The sequence below is a fragment of the Carettochelys insculpta genome, chromosome 1 (genome assembly GCF_033958435.1).
Source record: "Carettochelys insculpta isolate YL-2023 chromosome 1, ASM3395843v1, whole genome shotgun sequence".
Lineage (NCBI taxonomy): Eukaryota > Metazoa > Chordata > Testudines > Carettochelyidae > Carettochelys > Carettochelys insculpta.
This window is the reverse complement of record NC_134137.1, coordinates 50,573,272-50,592,465: the sequence shown is the minus strand read 5'-3', so window position 1 is coordinate 50,592,465 and position 19,194 is coordinate 50,573,272. Positions and strand designations below refer to the sequence as shown.

General features: G+C 40.9%; 1 protein-coding gene across 5 annotated transcripts in view; it reads right to left on the bottom strand.

Moving 5' to 3' along the window:
- PAN3 (poly(A) specific ribonuclease subunit PAN3) overlaps positions 1-19,194 on the bottom strand; it is a 119,983-nt gene that overhangs the window by 46,983 nt on the left and 53,806 nt on the right. For all 5 annotated transcript variants that reach the window (XM_074985907.1, XM_074985914.1, XM_074985930.1 and 2 more), the window contains 2 exons: positions 9,283-9,433; positions 1,675-1,922 (listed from right to left, as the gene is read on the bottom strand). In XM_074985907.1, coding sequence (XP_074842008.1) covers positions 1,675-1,922; positions 9,283-9,433 — 399 coding nt within the window. The remainder of the gene's footprint in view (positions 1-1,674; positions 1,923-9,282; positions 9,434-19,194) is intronic.

Genomic DNA, 19,194 nt, shown 5'->3' with positions numbered 1-19,194 from the left:
TGCTGGGTCTTAGGCTCTTCCATCTAATTAAAAATGCTGAAACGTTATTATTTGTACGTATGGTTATTCACATTTATATACCAATCATTAAAGTTTTTACACTGTACTTATTTAGTTACACATGCTGAAAGGTTTTTCATATGAACACAACTGAAATTTCCACCAGTTTGGATTACATTGGACAGGTTGGGGGTGGGGTGAGGTGTGTTACTCATTGCAGGAACAAAAAGTGGGGCCCAAAGTCAAAAGTTTGGTTGTGACTGTGCACTATATATTCTTAATTATACTTCCATTTCAAATTAGTGGTATTATAATCAAATCTAAAATAAAACCCAAATGCCTCACCAAATCTTTAGCAAAGGGAATAAAACATATGGTCTGCAGATGGCATCACAGTTACAAGTACTGTAATTTTGTTTTCTTTGATACTTCTAGTTTGTCAAATGATTGCACTTTTTGTCTGGAATGAAGAGAACTGTCAGTGGTTATAATGGGCCAACTCCCCTTTTGCTGTCTATAGTTGCCCAACTTTCTTTAAGAATATTGAAGATACTTGAATCCTTTCTGCTTCCACGTTATTATAGCTTACCTGTCTGAGTTCATCTGCCATGAAGGAAGGAAGGTGCATTTGGCTGCATATAAGCAACATGGGGTGCAGTTGGAGGATAAACGTGATAGTTTGTGCAAGGATAAGCAATATAATTTTAAATGATTTTTAAAACATATAATGCTAACTGTCCCTCTTCCCCATCTATAAGTGCATGTTTCTCTTCATCTTGCAGAAATAAAGATGATTATTCTGGTTGCTCAACAATCTTTTTTCCCCCCAAGGACTTCTTCGGGGAGGGGGGGAAGGTTATGTGAAAAACCCCACACAAATGGAAACAAGCTAAACAGAGATACAACTTACAAGTAACACCTATGATTATTATAACTGAAAGCTGAGGGAAAATGTGACATTAATAGGTTAGCTATTCAGACAATGATTTTTTAGTTGATAGTACCCTTTTAATTACCTGGGAATTTTTCCCACCATCTTTCCTTACTATTCCTCTACTTAGTTACAACTTATAAATTAATAGAAATTTCATTAAGAAATCTCATATACGTACAACAGAACAGATTCAGTAAAATATAAAGAAACATCATTCTGAGTTTTATTCTCTCGTCAACCCTTCACTAGAATTCACTGTGCAAAATTCCAAGTCTCAAATTTCCCATTTGACTATTGTCCACATTATGCATTATTTAGGACCTTATGTAACCACCCCACCCATTATCACAACATTTTAGCATCTGCTTGACGACAACTCAGTAACCCAACTCATAGTTTTAATTTGTGTAAAGTCCCATTATAGTTCTATTTTCATTGTTGATGGCAGTGGTGTGAGGCTGAGGGGTGTCAACCAGCACATTCCACGTGGAAGTGAAAAACAGAAGAGTCAGAAACAGGAAGGGAAAATATTGGCCCATGTTGCTATGCTATCACTTGAGTAATACCACTCAAAATTAAATGATGGCAAGAGAAAGCGCCCAGGTAACAGTTTCTGTGCCAAGTTTCAACAGAATACAAATTGGGAGCAAAGCAAGACCAATCACGCAAATAATCTTCATTTTTTGGAAAAGCTTAAGTAGAGTCAAAAAAGTTCTGAGAACATGAAAACCAAAACATACCATTCCTGTGAGAGGGGCTGGAGTCGTATCAGTGTAGAAATATGTTGTTCCACCCACAGTTTCCTTCTGAATCACCTGGCCAGTAGATGGAGGCTGGGAGACAGCATTAGTAACAGGAGTAGAGGCACTAGTAGGCACCATATAATTTGCTGGATTTGGAGTATGACTTCTTCTTCTAGGAGCAGGAGATGTGTGAGGCGTAATTTTAGGGGAGTGAAGAGGAGAAGATCCTGCAGACAGTGACATTCCTTAAAAAGAAACAAGAAAATTTTCGATTGTGAAAATGCATGGACTAACTCAATGCATGAAAAAACCTCATCTACTTGCTAAAGGCGAAATTAAACTTGGTAACCAAGAGATAGTTGTGTTAGTTTATATTCTATCAAAACAAAAAGGCAGTCCAGTAGCACTTTAAAGACTAACAAAATAATTTATTAGGTGTTGAGCTTTCATGGGACTGACCCACTTCTTCAGACCATGGGTGGGTTAGAAGGGCCAGGAAGCTGCAGGATTTCTCTGCAGGAAGGCAAGGTGCCGAAATGCATAAGCACCACTATTTCTTTATGAAGTATTAAGGGGACAAAAGTTACAGCACAGCTACTAGAGATAACATTTTTCACAGGAAGAGACCAGACAAAAAAATCTTTACATCTTTTAAAAGGAGAGCAGGACAGTTGTGTCTGGAGACTGGAGAACATGTGGCTGAGAGGTAGGAGAAGGAATTAAGATGGCACACAGAATACAACAGAACACGAGGGACATGTGACAGATCAGAAAAAGAGAGGAATAACCAAAACACTGGCATGCTTGTAAGAGCAGAACTTGCCTAATTGTGTGCAGATAGCGCAGGGAATGAAAATATTTAAAACACACATTTTCACAAAGCTATCAGGTAAACAAAAAATGTTTTCAATTAAAAGCAGTACTGAGAAATTCAGTTTTCTGACAAATCATGGACTGCTTATAACATGCTATGACAAAATAATTCAATAAAGAAAAAAGTTATTCCTTGTCCTAATTAAAATTAAATTAAAAAGAAGTGATCTCTGATCTTAGGCTACATCTACATGGCCAAGTTAATTCGAAATAAAAGCACTTATTTCAAAATAACTCTGGCAGCAGCTAAATGACGCACTCGCTATTTCGAAAGAAAATCAAAATAGCAGGTGCTTTATTCCAGTAAACCTCATTCTACAAAGGAATAATGCCTATTTCAAAATTGCTGTTTTGAAATAGGTCCTATTATGACATGGAATAGCACTATTTTGAAATAAGCCATAATGGGTTCTAATGGCACTATTTCAAAACAGCACTTTGGATTCAGAAATGCTATTTTGTAACAGCTGGGTGCTATTTTGAAATGCACTGTGTATGTGGTTGTGTTATTCCAAAATATCTTATTTTGACATAAGGCTGTTGTGTAGACGTAGCCTGAGCAACAGAAAAACTGATGTAATAAATATGAATATGGTAACAGTTCCCAGACTGAGGAAAACTAGTATATATCTGGGCTGATATTTTCAAAGATACCATGGGACCTGAATGCACAATAGGCATTAAAATCCATAGCAAGTGGATGCCCACATTCTATAAGCAACTTTAAAGTCACAGGTCTGACTAGTAAATTAGTGCCGCAGCTGAAACAGATGGGACACTGCGGCTACATCTACACTAGCCCCCGCCTTTCGGAAGGGGCATGGTAATGAGAGAGTTCGGAAGATGCTAATGAGGCCCTGACATGAATATGCAGTGCCTTATTAGCATAATGACAGCCACATGCAATTTGAAAAAGCTACTTTCAGACTGCACGCTGCCTGTGTAGACAGAGGCCTTTTGAAAGGACACCCCCCGGACTTCAAAAGCCCCTTCTTCCTAAAGCCAAATAGGAAGAAGGGGATTTCAAAGTCCAGGGGGCCTTTCGAAAGGCTCCTGTCTACCCGGGCGGTATGCATTTCAAAAGCAGCACTTTTGAATAACATGTGGCTGCCATTATGCTAATGAGGCGCTGCATATTCATGTCAGCGCCTCACTAGCATCTTTTGAACTCCCTCATTACGAGGCCCCTTCCGAAAGTAGTGTAGGCATGGCCTATGTGTTACATGCATGCTTTGGTTATTGAACCACTTCTCATTCAACAATATTACAGGTAAAGAAGACATATGAATATTCCCTGTTCCCAAATATCCTTAAATTCAGTAAGACTCTAAAAAGATTTATTCAAAATTAATGTGACGTTTTCAAATAGGATAGAATTTTCAAGCGGCGTAGGACTGAACATGAGTCTACAAAAATAATTTCAGACGTTAATTTTTTTGACCTCAACTCCCTCACATATGAGAAAACTCAGAGTTGCAGATAGAACAGGGGTTGGCAACCAAAATAGCAAGAAGAGAGATTTTTTCCAATTTGGTAAAAGAAAAACCAATAATTCAAGAGCCGCGCTGCACATGAACATGAGATAGTCCTTAACAAATAATGTCAAACCATACTTTTTGTAACATCTATTTTAAGAATATCACGCACACAATGATTTGTGAGGTGATACATGTTTACTGCAGGACTTTCACAAACTTTTTACTTATTCTATTTCCTCACACGTTTCATGTGTTTGTACCACTGTCTTTCTGACTTTCACTCCTGAATCTTCACATGCACTCTCTCTCTCTCTCTCTCTGGAGAATGCTAAGGGTGTTCCAAGATCACACACCGCTTGCTATTTAGATAAGAGTTCATTCTGAGGCTTTTAGACATTCACTGTTTATCGAAAATAATCAAGACGTTTTTATTTTTAATTTTTTTTTTAAAAAAAAAAACTTTGCAATTAGTGTTAGGAGCCACAAAGAAGTCCTTAAAAGGCCACATTTTGCAGATCCCCTGAGATAGAACATACACATCTGGGTGAGCAGTTAAATGTAAAAAAAAAAAAAAAAAAGGCTTGTTTTAAGTGTCCCCTTCAATATTTCTCACTGTAGGCACACAGTTTTCCCCCATAGGGATCAACTTAAACATCTCCTAACCTGACTAAAGTATACCTTTTCAGAATCAAATTTAATCTCTGCTAAACTATACCAAAGTACCACCAATTTACCCTCCAATACAAGCTACAAAAGTGAATACGGATTCTATCATGTAAAATGTAGCCAATGTTTTAATTCTGCATATTTATCAACTATATTAATAGATACAAATGTAAATTTTGGTGACTTTTGGATAAAAATTACAAGATTATGTTATGCTCTGGAATAGCGTAAAAACTTAGTTGGGTTTTGAATACAGCTAAAATTTCATTTGAAACATAGTACACTCTGAAGGTACTAATAAAATCATTTGCTTAATTTGCACTCTAGCTTTGGCTCTTGTAAAAAACTTTTAGGCATCTCAAAAGACATGCACAGTAAATTAGAATGCCTCTCTCCTTCAGGCAACAAAATTGGATAGTCTCCTCAGGAAAGAGTGACATTTCTCTCATTTTTCACAAAAACTTTCAAACATTCGAGAGTCTGTCAAATTCCAAAACTTAATTTTAATCTTTAAAATGTCTTTTTACATATTTTTCCTCAACTCTTGAGGTAAAGTGCACCAGTTCATAGTTCTTAGGATTTTATACACAATTACAAAAGGATGAAACATGAACCATGCTAGACTTCTAGCTCAGCACCTAGTTTTGTGGCAATACATATTTTCTTCTGTAAAAAATCAAAAATGGAAAAATTAGGAATAGGTACTTCTGAATTACTGGATTCAGAATGGCGAGATGAAGCCTTCCATGCAGTCCTGACCTGTTTTTTGTTTTTTTTTTTGCCATTTAAATATTTCATAACAGATGGAATAAATAAACCCTGCCTAGACAGCTCTAGCCCATGTGAGATACAATCACCTCTCCTGAGTATGGTATAAACCTACCCTTAATCTTGGGCTCTGGATGATTCTCTCTCCCTCTCTCTCTGAGGTACAGTTGTCTCTTTGGGTCTAGGATGAAGAGCCAGTTTCAACTGAATAGGCCACTTTTGGCACATTATCTGTGTTCCCCCTACTTTCACCCAATTTGGTTCAAGGTCCTGGTTCTTAACCATTGATGGCTTTGAAGATCATGGGTCTTGATGTGCCAACAAAAGCCAGTTGTAAAAGAGTGAAGGAAGTGGAATGCAGGGATGAGGTATTTGCACAGGCTGGCTCACTGAAAGCCAGGACGCTACATTCTGAGCAGGAAGACTCTATGGTATTTTCAAGGGAAGCTGCAGGAATTCACATTGGAGCTGATAAATCACTGGCCAGATTCTTGTCTGAGCAACATTATTTAAGTGATCTAAAGCTGAAAGGAGGAGATTTTTACTACTGATGCTTTATGCTTAATCTAGGCTTTGTGAAGAATCAAACAGGCCTATGAGGCATTGAACCACTTGGATGAATGAGACAAGCCTTAAAATGAAGGGGAGGATAAGATCCTAGATAATTCTTCAAATCACTTCCCCTTTCTGACCACCATCACCTTGGTCTTGTATTCAGAATGAGTTTGAACCATCTATTCTTCACCCAGATACTAATCCAACATCTTTTTTATGGCACTGGATGCCTCTGGAAATGAGTTACAGAACTGGGTGTTGTGAACATACTGGAAGTGGCTGGGTATGTGGCATATTATCAACTCCAAGAGCTCTCCTATAGACATTGCAATGGAGACGGGTCCATGAAATTTTCTTGTGAAACACTACAGCAGAGAGTTGATGAGCAGCTTCGGCTCTTCATAATTTGCTTAGTCTTGTTGGCAGAGAATAACTGGAACCATTGTAGTTCAGCAGTTTTCTCCAAATGTAGCACAAGCAGGTCAATGGCATTTTGTAGTACGCCTAAACCTCTGTACTCTGGGTGTTCCTGATCCAGGAAAAGCCGGGGTTTGCACTCTAGCAGGCACAGGGTGATGGGTTTCGCCCTGTACACTGCTGCTCTCCCTCTCCTCCGGTGGTTTGGAAGCTTTTCCCCTGCCACTCGATGGAGAGAGGCACGTATGCCTGGGAGTGCCAAGGGGCACAGTGCCACCTGTCCCCCTTCATGCACCCTCCCTTTCTCCCAGACCCTGCCCCAGTGCCCGCCATGGTCCAAAAAAGTCCACAATACAACATATCCCATTTCCCAGGGTTGTCTAATTTAAGAGGTTCAAGGGTACTACACTTCAGCACCTATGTTGAAAGCTGCCATCTCTAGCAGTACAGGTACAGAGACACAGCCTGCATCCATTATCATGAGTAGGTCATCCTGAACTTCTATTAGTCTTGTCTCCATGTGCACACAAGCGCAGCAGTTGTGAAGCAGCCAGGGAGTTGACAGTCAAAATCGGAGATCACATTTGTCACTACATTCTCAATGGTTTTGTTTAAAAATCAGCTGGAGAGATTTTCTTCATCCAGTGTTGATAAAGGCTATGTTTACACTATGAGATATCGATTAAGTCAATTACCCTTACTTTTACAAGTGCATATCCTTACTGTAAATTCCATTAGCTTGATTTATGGAGCACTAAATCGACATATCGAAATCTTAATATCCTAGTAAACTGATGGGTGTAGCGTTCAGTTTGAATTTAAAATTCTGAATGAAGGGTAGTGAGGAGGCACCATGTCTTTACATCAAATTCATTAACCACACATGCCCCATATGTCTCCCACAATGCCCCACAGGTCCCTGCTCTGGCCTCTTCCATCTCCACTTCTCTCAGGTGTAGAGGAATTAGGCAACAGGAAGACCATTTCAATTCAGCACATGGCAGCCCATGGCTGACAGGTCATGAAAGGCTGAAAAATCTTCTTTTTCTTTGCTAGTAGCGTGGCTGTGGGGTCTGCAGTTCTGTGTATACCCCTACTAACTGCCTTGGTTTTTATTTTTTCCTGCACTGACTGGTGGCAGCCGCTACCCCCCTTACCATGTGGCAGCTAGGCTGTGGATGGGGGTTGTGCTTGCCTGATAGGACAAGAAACTTCTTTTCAGCCGTTTACATTTTCTCTTGCTCCCCAAATCCCCTCCCTTCCCTCTCCAAGAGGTGCCACTCATTCTGGAACTTTCCCTCACTCGCATCATGTGGCAGCTAGTCTGTGGATGGGGGTCATGCTTGGACAAGAAACTTTTTTTCAGTCTCTGACATTTTGTCCTGGCTCCCACATCCCATCCTTTCCTTCCCCCTGGAGGCGCCATGCAGTCTGGAACTTTCCCTTGCCCAGCCACATCACTTGGCTTGACCCCAAACCAATAAAAGGATGTGTTGCACACGGTGCCAGGCAGCTTGCACGCAGCGAGGGTTGTGATTTTCAGGTGCTGGCTGTAGCCAGGAGTCCCTTGGCTGCCGTGGGGAAATCACCCTTGGCAGTCTTGATTTTTGGGTGCTGGCTGCAGTCAGAGCTCTTTTAGCCGCCTGTGGGATATCTCCCTTGGGGATCATGATTTCAGGGCTAGCTATAGTTTGGGGTCTTTTAGCCGCCTGGGGTATGTCTCCCTTGGTGGACGTGATTTTCAGTCAATAGAGTGACTTGTCCTTTCAGACCAAACTTTTTGTATGGCCTTTATCCAAAGGCCAAAAGGGCTGGCTGTAGCCGGGGGTCTTTTAGCCACCTGGGCGAAGTCTCCCTCAGCAGTCATGATTTTTGGGGCTGGCTGTAGCCAGGGGTTCGTTAGCTGCTCCGAGCTTTTAACTGTTGCAGTAATTCATTCAAAGTTTCAGTGTTGCAACTGTGTCTAACTTAAACATACTCTTCTACTAAGGGCCTTTTTTGGCAGGAGGCCTAAAACCAGATTCAGGTCCAAACAATCAAAAGAATCTCCCTGGGCAGTCACAATTTTTGGGGCTGTCAAATGTCTGCTGTCTTTTAGCCACCCCGCGGCTGTTACCGATTCATTCGAGTTTCAATGTAGCAGCTGTGTCTACTTAAGGCCTCCTTTTCCAGGAGGCCTAAATGCATACCCAGTCCCGAACATAATCAAAGCCTACGCATGCTGCTAATAGGGGCAGGTGGTGGGTCTCCCTGGCTGGTACTGATTTTCGGGGCTGGCTATAGTCTGCCATCTTTAAGCCACCCTGAGCTATTACTGTTTCAATTATTCAGTCAAGTTTCTGCGTAGCAACTGTGTGTACTTAAACATGTTCTTTGTCAGGAGGTCTAAATCCAGATCCAAGCCTGCAAAGATGCAGTGCTTTTGTATTCCATTTTCAAACACCTATTGGTTGGGACAGGTTTACTACCCCTCCTTTCCCCACAATCCACTGCTATGGGGGCAGAGGTGATCCCCCTGTGAAGGGGAATTGCACCTGGCCTGGAGTGCCTCAGTGCCATCCAGTGGCTCCCCCCGATCAGCGAGAGGAAGCAGCTTCCGCCACACAGGTGAGGGGGGAGGAGATTTCCCTCCCCTCCCCCTGCCAACAGCACTCAGGGAAAAGCTGGATGTACCAGCTCGGTTCCTCTTTGAAAGGGGGATCTCCTTCCTCTTCACCTGTGCAGGGGTGGCTGCCTCTGGCAGGAGCTTCCAGGGTCCCCCGCCAATCACGCTAATGCGAGATATGCGCATTTGACATGTGCATCTCTCTAGGATTTACTGCACTGCAAATCATTACTTCCAGCTTACCTGGAGCTAGTCCAGCAGTAGCAGGACTTCCCATGGAAGGGTGAGAGAACAAGGCTTGAGAGAAGGCAGACATACTTGACTGAGACATGTTATTCAGCCTGGAAGTTGATCCTCCTTTAGGAATAAACTCACTTGCAGTAGGATTTGGAGTCTATTTAAAAACAAAACAAAAAAACCAGGAAGTTAATGTGTTTTTCAAGTGTGAAGACATGGATTACACCTAGCAGGCTCAAAAACACTTTTAGGGAAGCACATCAGAGGATGGTTATTTTAAAATATTTGCTTAGAAACCATAGTTGGAATGGATAGAAAACCAGGGTGGCGAGATTTATGTACCCATGGTGCCTGGGCTACACCAATAACTGGGGCTCCACCAATGTCAGGGCCACTTTTCTTACTCACTTTTCTTACTCCCACCTTAGTCCCCCTGCAGCATCCCACAGTCCATGTTGCCAGCTCTCCCCAGGCAGATGACTTGGAATGGATTTGAGTGCCAGGAGTGGGAGTCCTCCTCTCTGGTCTCAGCCCCAGGGTAGCTGGCCTACTGAACTTCAAAGTCTGAGGTTCACATCCTGGCCCAGGCCCATCCCAGATCCCCAGCCAGAGCCCTCCCCACTAACCCCCAACCCTGAATCCCTCTCATACCCCTAACCCTCTCATCACCAGCCAGTGCCAAGGAACTGTTTGCAAATTGCAATATCAGCTTGCTTGAGCTCGAGCACTAGCACCCCCCACACCTCAGCTCTCTACCCTAGTCCTGAGCTTCTTCCATATCTTAAACCCCTCATACCACCCCAGAACCCACACCCCAAGGCCCTCACCCCACGCTCCACCCCAAAGCCAGAGTCCTTCTCCTCTCCCCTGCCCCTCACAACTCTTACATGGCAGAGAGAGAGAGAAGGATTGGGACTTGGGCCTTGTCTGGTCACCATGAAAATTGTAAAACTTGCTGGTCCCCATAGAAAACTACATAACAGATTTTAAAATTACCTCCTACCTTAGAGCTTAAGCAGCAATATTCCACCAGCCTCATGAACATTTAAGTTATGAATGTATAACAAACTTGACAAACTTCTCTTGTATTTTAGTATCGTGGATCTTTTGAGAATTGAGACTTTTTGGTGGAAAAGTCTTGACAATGCTAGACAGGTTGGCACTACACTGAAGCATTTTAGGGAACTAGACTAATGAAAGTACCTCAGGACTGACCAACAGTTTCAAACTTAAGCAGAAAAACCACTTCTACTAAACAAAGGTCTTTCTGTCTCTGTTTCAGACAGGTCTGTATGTTCCTTTTTGGGAAGCACAGCTCCCTTCTGTTTTAGGGGATGTATATAGTACCACTTATATCAGCAAGTGGTGTGTTTCTCAGGATGAGAAAAAAAAAATGCACTGCTGAGCAATGTAAGTTTTGCTGGCACACATGATAACACCCAGAATGCTATGACAGGAGCGCTTCCTCCCACCAACGTGTCTACCGTCTCTTGTGCGAGGTTTAATTATGTCAACAGGAGAGCTCTTTCCCATCATCCCACAGTCACTGTAAGGTCTCTAGTGTAGACACAGCCTACATCATTCACTCCATTTACAAAGTACTTTCAGCAAACTGCTAGTTGCTATATCAAAGATAATATGATTAGACAGGCAACAGTTGAACACCTGTGAATGCTGTCTGCAAAACAAAAGTTACTGCTTTTGAACTTGCATTTTTAAAAAGTCTATGTTTTTCATGGGAGAAGAAATACGAGCTGATTTTAGCTGGACAGAGTACACTATAAGATAGGCATGTAAAATAAACTTAAGTGGGTGAAAAACGTGAAAAGAGTGTAGGAAACAGAAATAAAAATGAACAAAATTCTGCAAGGATAGTGGGGTATAAAACAATGATCTTCAAGTATTACCTGATAAATTTAAGTATTAAATCTCAGATTCGAAGGAAACTGCTGCAACTGCCAAGTAAAAGGGGACAAAGTGACAAAATCAAGGGCTATGGTTACACTAGCAAGTTTTGCCAGCAAAACCCCGGTATCGTCAACAAAGCTCGTGTAGCATGCACACGTAAAATGCACTTTGTCAACAGCATCTGGACAAAACACAGCACTTTTGCTGGCAGCCTTCTGCCGCAAATCTCTGAAGTATAATTCTGCTGCCAACAGATTCTGTCGACAAAAAAGCTGTGTGGCTGCTCTGGGGGGCCTCCTCTTGACAGACAGGGCATCCAGAAAAACAGGCAGCCCTGTCTGCTCTGCTCCTGGGTGCCTGTTTTGTCGAGAGAGCAGCCAAGCAATTCGGCTGCTTTGCCAGCAGAGCTGAACGCTCTTCCAATTGACTTGCGTGTGTGGCCGCACTCTGTCAACAGAAGTTTTAGTGTAACCGCAGCCAAAATTATCAGCAGAACTTTGAGTGCACAGCAGGCTCTTGACATGATAATGGCGAACAAACAACAAAACAAAAACCCACAACTTTACAGCAATTGAACAGAGACATGCATCATACTTTTTCAGGGAGGTTGCAATTAAAAAAAAAAAAAAAAGAATTTTACAATTTAAGCTATTTTAGTTACCGGGTTAGACACTTTTCCACAAAAGTAAAAAGAGTCAAAGAAATTAATTCATTTCACACATTTTAGAACAGAGGTGGGCAATAATTGTACTGGAAGGGGGCCACTCTGCAAATTTGGACAAGCTGTCAGAGGCCTCTCATTTCTTACCTCACTATCTTTCACCAACTGCAGTGGCAGGCAAGAGGCAGCCCACGGGCACATGTAGCCCACATATTTTTTACATCCCATTGCCAGGGCAGTCAGGCAAGGAGGGAGGGGCACACAGGAGCTGCGAGCTTTTTAAATGGCTACAGGAAACCCAGGTGGTGACCAGGCAGTGCAGTAGTGGTGAGGGCTGGGAACTACGAGCCCTTTACATTAGCACTATTTAAAAGGGCTCATGGCCCTGCCACGGCTGCGTTGCCTGCCTGCCTGCCACGTGGGGTTCCTGCAGCTAGTTCAGAAGCCGGGGGGGCGGGTCCTGGCCCCAGCTATCCTGCTGCAGGTGGACTGGATCTGTCTTGCAGGGGGTATTTTGCCCACCCATGAAAGAGGGAAGGCATGACAAAGATTGACTCTGAAGAAAATTATTTGAAAATGTTGCTTTAAATACTTTTGCCTTTAAAAATTCAATAAAGAGGATACTTAACATTTTAAGACAACAAGTAACAGTCCCATACTAAGACAAGGGCGCTCAATGAAAATCAGCCTGTTGACTAAGATAAAGCAATCAGATTATTTAGTAAGAATTACTATTTAGTAAAAATTTAGGTAGAAGTCAATTTGTGCATGTGTGTGAATGTTAAATTTAAGCACAGTCAAGTAAGTGCCCTATTACAGTCACTATCAAAAGTGCAGACGGATTTAAAATACCTTGTCTTATAAGGGTATAAAGATGCTCATCTATAATGCTGAGGGAGTTGCAAAGTCTGGGTAAGGTGAAAAAAGAAAAGAAAAAAAAAATCTATGAAATCTAAACCAAGACAGGTCAATAAAATGAAAGTTACTCATAACTCACCACTTTAAATGCATTTAAACTCAGAGGGAAAGCTCTAGACACACATCTGAGCATTTTAGGAAGAGGAATAACTATAGAATGAAATATGCTCGTGAACATCCTGAGAAAATGAAGAGAGAGGATGTGCTGAGGGCAAAGTAGTTCTCAAATTCAGCAGAAGGACTGTAAATTCACCAAACAACAAACAGTATCTGAAAACAGGTGAAAAGCTTGTAGAACCAAATTAAAATGCACAAATCTCAGAGAATGACATGATATCAATAGAACGATACTTTCCTCTGGTGACATGTAGGCCATGAACCCTTTATGCCTACAATACTTCGATGAAAATTCTACCATGTCAAAGCAATTTTGAAAAATTAAAAATACTTGGTGCAGGGAAAGACATATTTCAAATGAACTAACAAAATGCGGGCCAAGAAACTTTGATCAGCGGCAACTCCCTCCCAGCCTGCTACAACGTGGGCAACTTCCAAAACCTCACAGCTGATTAATACTTAACTCCCTCAATTTGAAGTCCATTCCACTGTCTATAAAACTATATCATCCTATCTGTAAAGAAACCAGCAGTTCAAACATCATTTTAAAATGAAGTTGTACTCAAATGTTCCTGCTTTTGTCCCGCTATATATATTTCAATTTATTCAATTAAAGTGGCTACACCTGGATATGACATATGACCTAAAAATTATTTTATAAAGAAACTGCAAAAAGCGTCCCTGATTTGACATTACTTTTTAATGAATAGCAATATCCTATTGGCTTTTTTAATCATGCTCTCACACACTGACAACTGTATACCCACCTACCCCCTTCTATGCTGGTCAAGGAAAAGATTTCAGGATTTAAGCATGCATCCAATTGCAAAGAGATCCAGTTGTTCAAACTATGTTTTAAAACACTACTGAGAATGTAATATTTTCAGAATAAAGACGGGAACAATTTCTAACTCTCTGGGCTCCATGCCCATTGGCCAGAAAAGCTAAGTTATAAACCATTATAATCAGAATTCGAGCAGTAAAACATTCTGTACAATCACAAAGAAGCAATATTGGCTAATAATTTAAATATAATATTATGATCGGGAAATTTGGTGGTGTTTAGTTCCAAAAGGAAACAATTTCTAGGTTAAACACAATTTACAGGAGACTTTATGAAAAGATGAATTTCTTTTATGCATAAGATCTCAGCTTCCTAGTGTGATTTATTAGGGTGATTTTTCTGCATCTGAGTTCCTTGTTGCATGTGCATTTTTAATTTGCAGTAACTCAAAAATCAATAAACTTTTATTTCATTTCATTTTCTAGTTTTCTACCTAAATGGCCACATGTACAAACCAGGCAGCCATAGTGCGGACATTGTGCACATTCAAAATTCAAGAAACTGATGAATCACTGTTACTTGTCTATAATTACTGTTCATTTAATTGTTCTTTTCCAAATTTCAAAAAAAAAAAAAAAAAAAAAAAAAAAAAAAAGCAAGCATTCAAAGCCAACCACCACGTATATGCCAATTTTGACTGCAAAATTAAGAAATCTAACTAAGCACCCACAAAGGTTCTTATACTTGGGGGGAAAAAAAATCTTTGTTAAGCTCCAGCAACACAAAACGCCACGTGAAATTTTAAGAAACTAAGTTTAAGTCAATGACAAGTACAAGAGTTTCCAGCCCAAAAGGGGATGGGATTGCTTTAAAATCACAAAACAAGACCATCAATTACAGTTTTATGGGAATCAGTTTCCCTTCAGAGTGGAATCATTGACCTTGACTACATGCAGAAATAGCACTAGTTTAACTTAAGGTGTGACTTTTATATATCTATTTAAACTTCGGGAAAAAGCTTGAGGACATTTTGGTTTAAGAGAGGCTTGTTGCACTTTGTCTTCTTCTAATTTAAATATAGGGAAGGGTTTCTTTATTGTTTACATATTATATACATACGAAGAAAATTTAGTTCAGTCTAATTGTTGTTCACCACTGAAACAACTGTCCTCTTTTGGTGATGAAGTGTAAAAACACAAGGAACCTAGTTTGACCCTCTGACTCCTAATAGGGTGTGCATGATCAGCAATTCAACATATCTGAAATTAAAATCTGATACACAATAAAGAAACTCGAAGTCATTTTTGCAGTTTTTTGAGTGGAACTTTACCAAGCTTTCTGACAGATGGTTGACTGGACAACATCTTTTAGCTCGTAAGTAACCAACATGTTATTTCTATTGCAACTTAAAGACTAACAATATTATTTAAGAGGTGATGAGCTTTCACGGGACAGACCCACTCCTTCAGATCTGGAAAATAACTGATAAACAGAGAGAAAAAGAACTGACAGAAAAAAAATTAAAGAAAAATAACAGGTAGGATTGTGCTCTACTCCCAAGGGGAGGGCTACCACAACCTCTTCAGGAACTATAAACAATGGGTGCTGACTAAGGCAAACCAGTCAGGTTTCAGTTTCAGTTCAGGACAGGTATCACCTCTGGGCAAGCTCTTGTATTGGATCATACCATCATAGAATCCTAGGGCAGGAAAGGACCTCAGGAGGTCATCGAGTCTACCCTCCTGCTTCAAATTGAGTTCCTCCCACCCCAACAGACAAACAGGACTTTTGGATAAAACAGCCCGATTCTAAACCAACTCAGGGCCTTCTTTCTGACCCAGCAAAGCAGGAGGAGCAAGTGCTTAAGATGTTTCAATCCTTATAAAAGGCTCAAAGACTGACATATACCAGGAGTTGGGATAAGCTTTTTAGCATGCGCATAGTTTCTTTTCTTGTTTTTAGTACATTTTCTCTCTTGTACTCTCTCCTTAAGAATAAATGTGCTTGCTTTAGAGATTCCAGGGCCTGAAATGAATGCTGTGATCATCTAATATGCCCTCCTATGTGGCACAAACTACACAATTTCCACCAGAAAAAACTCCTATAGAAGGTCTTGTAGAAGAAAGCCATCAAATCTCTATTTAAAAGTTGCCTTTGATGGAGAAGCCACCATGACCCTTCATAAAGTCCATCAATTAATTACTCTTACCTTTAAAAATACATCTATTTCCAGTCCAAATTTGTCTAGTTTTCATTTCCAGCTATTAGATCCTGTAATACAGGCTGAACCTCTCAAGTCTAGGACTCTTTGGTCTGGCAACATCCATGGTCTGGGAAGACCAGTGAGCCCCAGCAGAAGAGGCAGCCAGTGGCTGGAAGCAGAGCTGGGGAACCCAGCCAGTAGGCCTGGGGACCAAGGAGCCCGGCTTTCAGGAATGGTGCTTAGGAGCTGGCCTGTGGGCTGGGAGTGGGCACTGGCTGGTAGGTGGTTGGCTCCCTGGGAGATGTCAGAGTCCGGGCCTCCACTATCCAGCAAAATTCCTTGTTTGGGACCAGTCAGGTCCCATGGGTGCAGGACTAGGGAGGCCCAACCTGCATCTCTCTGCTAGACTCAAAAGGCCATCATTAAGTGTTTGTGTTCCATACAGATACCTAGAGAATGTCAATCAAGTCATCTTTAATCTTCTCTTTGTTAACCTAAGCAGAGTGAGCTCCTTCAGGCTGTCATTACAGAGGCACAGTTTCTAATTCTTTACTCGTTAGCTGATTCTTAGCTGACCTCCCTCCAGAGAGGTAGCAGTGTTTGTTTTGCAGATACAGACTGTGAGAAGTCCTGTGGCACCTTATAGATTAACAGATATTTTTGGAACATAAGCTTTCATGGGCAAAGACCCACTTCATCAGATGCATCGGTGGGTCTTTGCCCTTGAGTCACATGGATTAGTGGGTCTTTGCCCATGAAAGCTTATGCTCCCAAAAAATCCGTTAATCCATAAGGTGCCATAGGACTTCTTGTGTTTTTCCAATTTCTCAATATCCTTCAATTGTTAGCACCAGAATTGGATGCCATACTAAACCAGTGCTGAAAAGAAAGGTAATGTAATGACTCTACTCCTACTCAAGATTCTACTGTTTACATCATAGGATCATATTAGCTCTTTTGGCCACTGAGTCACACTGGGAGCTCATGTTCAGCTTCTAATTTAACTCCACCCCAAAATCCTTTTCAGAGTCACTTCCTCCCTAAATGTAGTCCCCCAGTCTGTACGTAGGGCCTACATTCTTTGTACATATATATCTTACACACACGTGCGCACACACACGCGCGCGCGCTTAGCTGTAGTAAAACACAATTTACCAAGCAATCCGGATGACTTTGAAACAAACAGTGACCTCTCTTCATTATTTATCACTACCCCAATTTTGTGTGTACTCAGCAAATGCTATCAGAGATGATTTTGTTTTCTCTTCCAGGCATCAATAAAATTAAATAGCATATTGCCAAGATTCAATTCCTGGAAAGATACCCTGTTCAAGAGGGAAACAGAAATGAGTCTTTGCACAAGATATGAGCCAGAAGCCCACCGTGGATGCCCTTAATGGTGGAGGAGAAAGCAGGGGTAGAGAGGATACTGGCCAGACACCCTGGACCATGAAAGGCAGGGAGAAGAAAAAAATTCATAAAGCAATTCATCGAATATATGTGGAGAACTAAACCGACTAAGTTTTTGAGGCCAGAAGGGACTGCCATGATCATCTACTATGGACATTTGCTGCTCAGAGAGTAGGGGAAAAGTGAAGAAACAGACTTAAACACATCCAAAAACCCCTGAAATACTGGATGCAGTTTCTGAAATCTCTGTCAAGCACTAAAATTAAGCCAACACTCCCATTTATTTAAAAGCGAAAGATAAAGGACACACTTAGCTGATGCAGGCCAGCATAAAACTCTACTGACTTCAATAATTAAACATTTAAGCATACAACTAGCCACACAATTTCTGAAAGCATTTTCAGTTAGAACATTTTCTACAGGTTGTATTATGTGCAAAGATATTGGCTATGCTACAGACAGGAAAAAAAAATCCAAAAATAAATAAGGAGGCCAACTACTAACAACAATCATTCCATTCTCTCTTCTTCTCAACGAATGTCAGTTTCAGGCTCACTCTTCCAAAGCATAGTAACAAAGAGGAAGCCGTGCTAGTCTATACACTATCAGCCGTGCTAGTCTATACACTATCAAAACAAAGTGTTACTTGACTGCTTTCTTCCAAAGCATATTTTAGATATTGCTAATATTTTTGACCTGTTGAAGAAAAGAATCTAGATACTGTCTTAATGCATCAACTCATTTCTGCATCATATAAACTTGTCAATACTTTTTTCAGAATAAGATGATTTCACCAAAAACAAATTGCCTCCAGACAGCTTACATCCAGCCTGAAGGATAATAGCATCAGAAGGGACAAGATCTAGTGAGCTTGGTAAATAAACTCTATAATACTCAGGGATTTGCTACACAAAGCGTTTAGTTTGTGGCAAGCTGGGACACAAATCTGCTGCATGCTAGCTTGCTGCAGACTATTTACGTAGACGTTGTTGATGTGCATTTAATAGTGAGTGTGGCTCTAATCCTCAAAAAGAGGACTCGAAGCATATTAACCAACTGTAAATGCACTTCAGCAGGCTCCACACAGAACTTACCTGTGATCAGCTACTGTGATGCTTAGGCACACCCCTGTTGATCTACCCAAGCTTGTCATGCATTAAATGTTTGTGCAGACAAGGCTTTACAGTAGTTAATATTGATCTGACTTCAGACGAGTCTATCTACTTTGGAAAGGTCTCACCACCACCAAAGTACCACCAAATATATCGGTGTTCTACTGTTCTACAGCAGAAAATGTAGATCTGCAAATTATGTCAGAATACTGAAAAAGGTCCCGGCCTGAAACAGTTTATAATCTAAATTCAGTTGTAAACCAATTGGGGAAGATGAAAGACACAAAAATGGGAGAGAGAGAGAGACAGAGAGATGAGGACAACAGTAGCACAATCACGTCATTTCCTTTTATGCTGCATCACAACAAAGAAACTTAAGAGTTTGAGGTGATGAGCATAGATTGGCAGACAAAGCAGAAAGAGTATTCTACATGAAGAGAGAATCGCCAAAAAAAGGGGAGGTGGGAGGGGATGGGGGCATAGTCTCAGATGAAAGAGTAGGACATTAAGTCTGTCACTGAAAGAGCAGCAGAGTTGTAATGTTTTTACATCAACATGTTAGGAAATTATATAGAATAAAGGACAGGTGTAATTCCAAACAGAGATAAAAATTCTTACTCTTAACTATCAACCCTGGTACTTACCATCTTTTTGTAAAATGCTTTGATATCTACTGTCAAAAAACTTAACGTAAGAACTAGGTGTTATTCTAAATCAGTAACAAACTACCAGAATACCCTCAAAAAACATTTCTGAATTCAGCTTTAATGTACTTGTAAAGTAGGGAAGCACCCTATTTTACAGA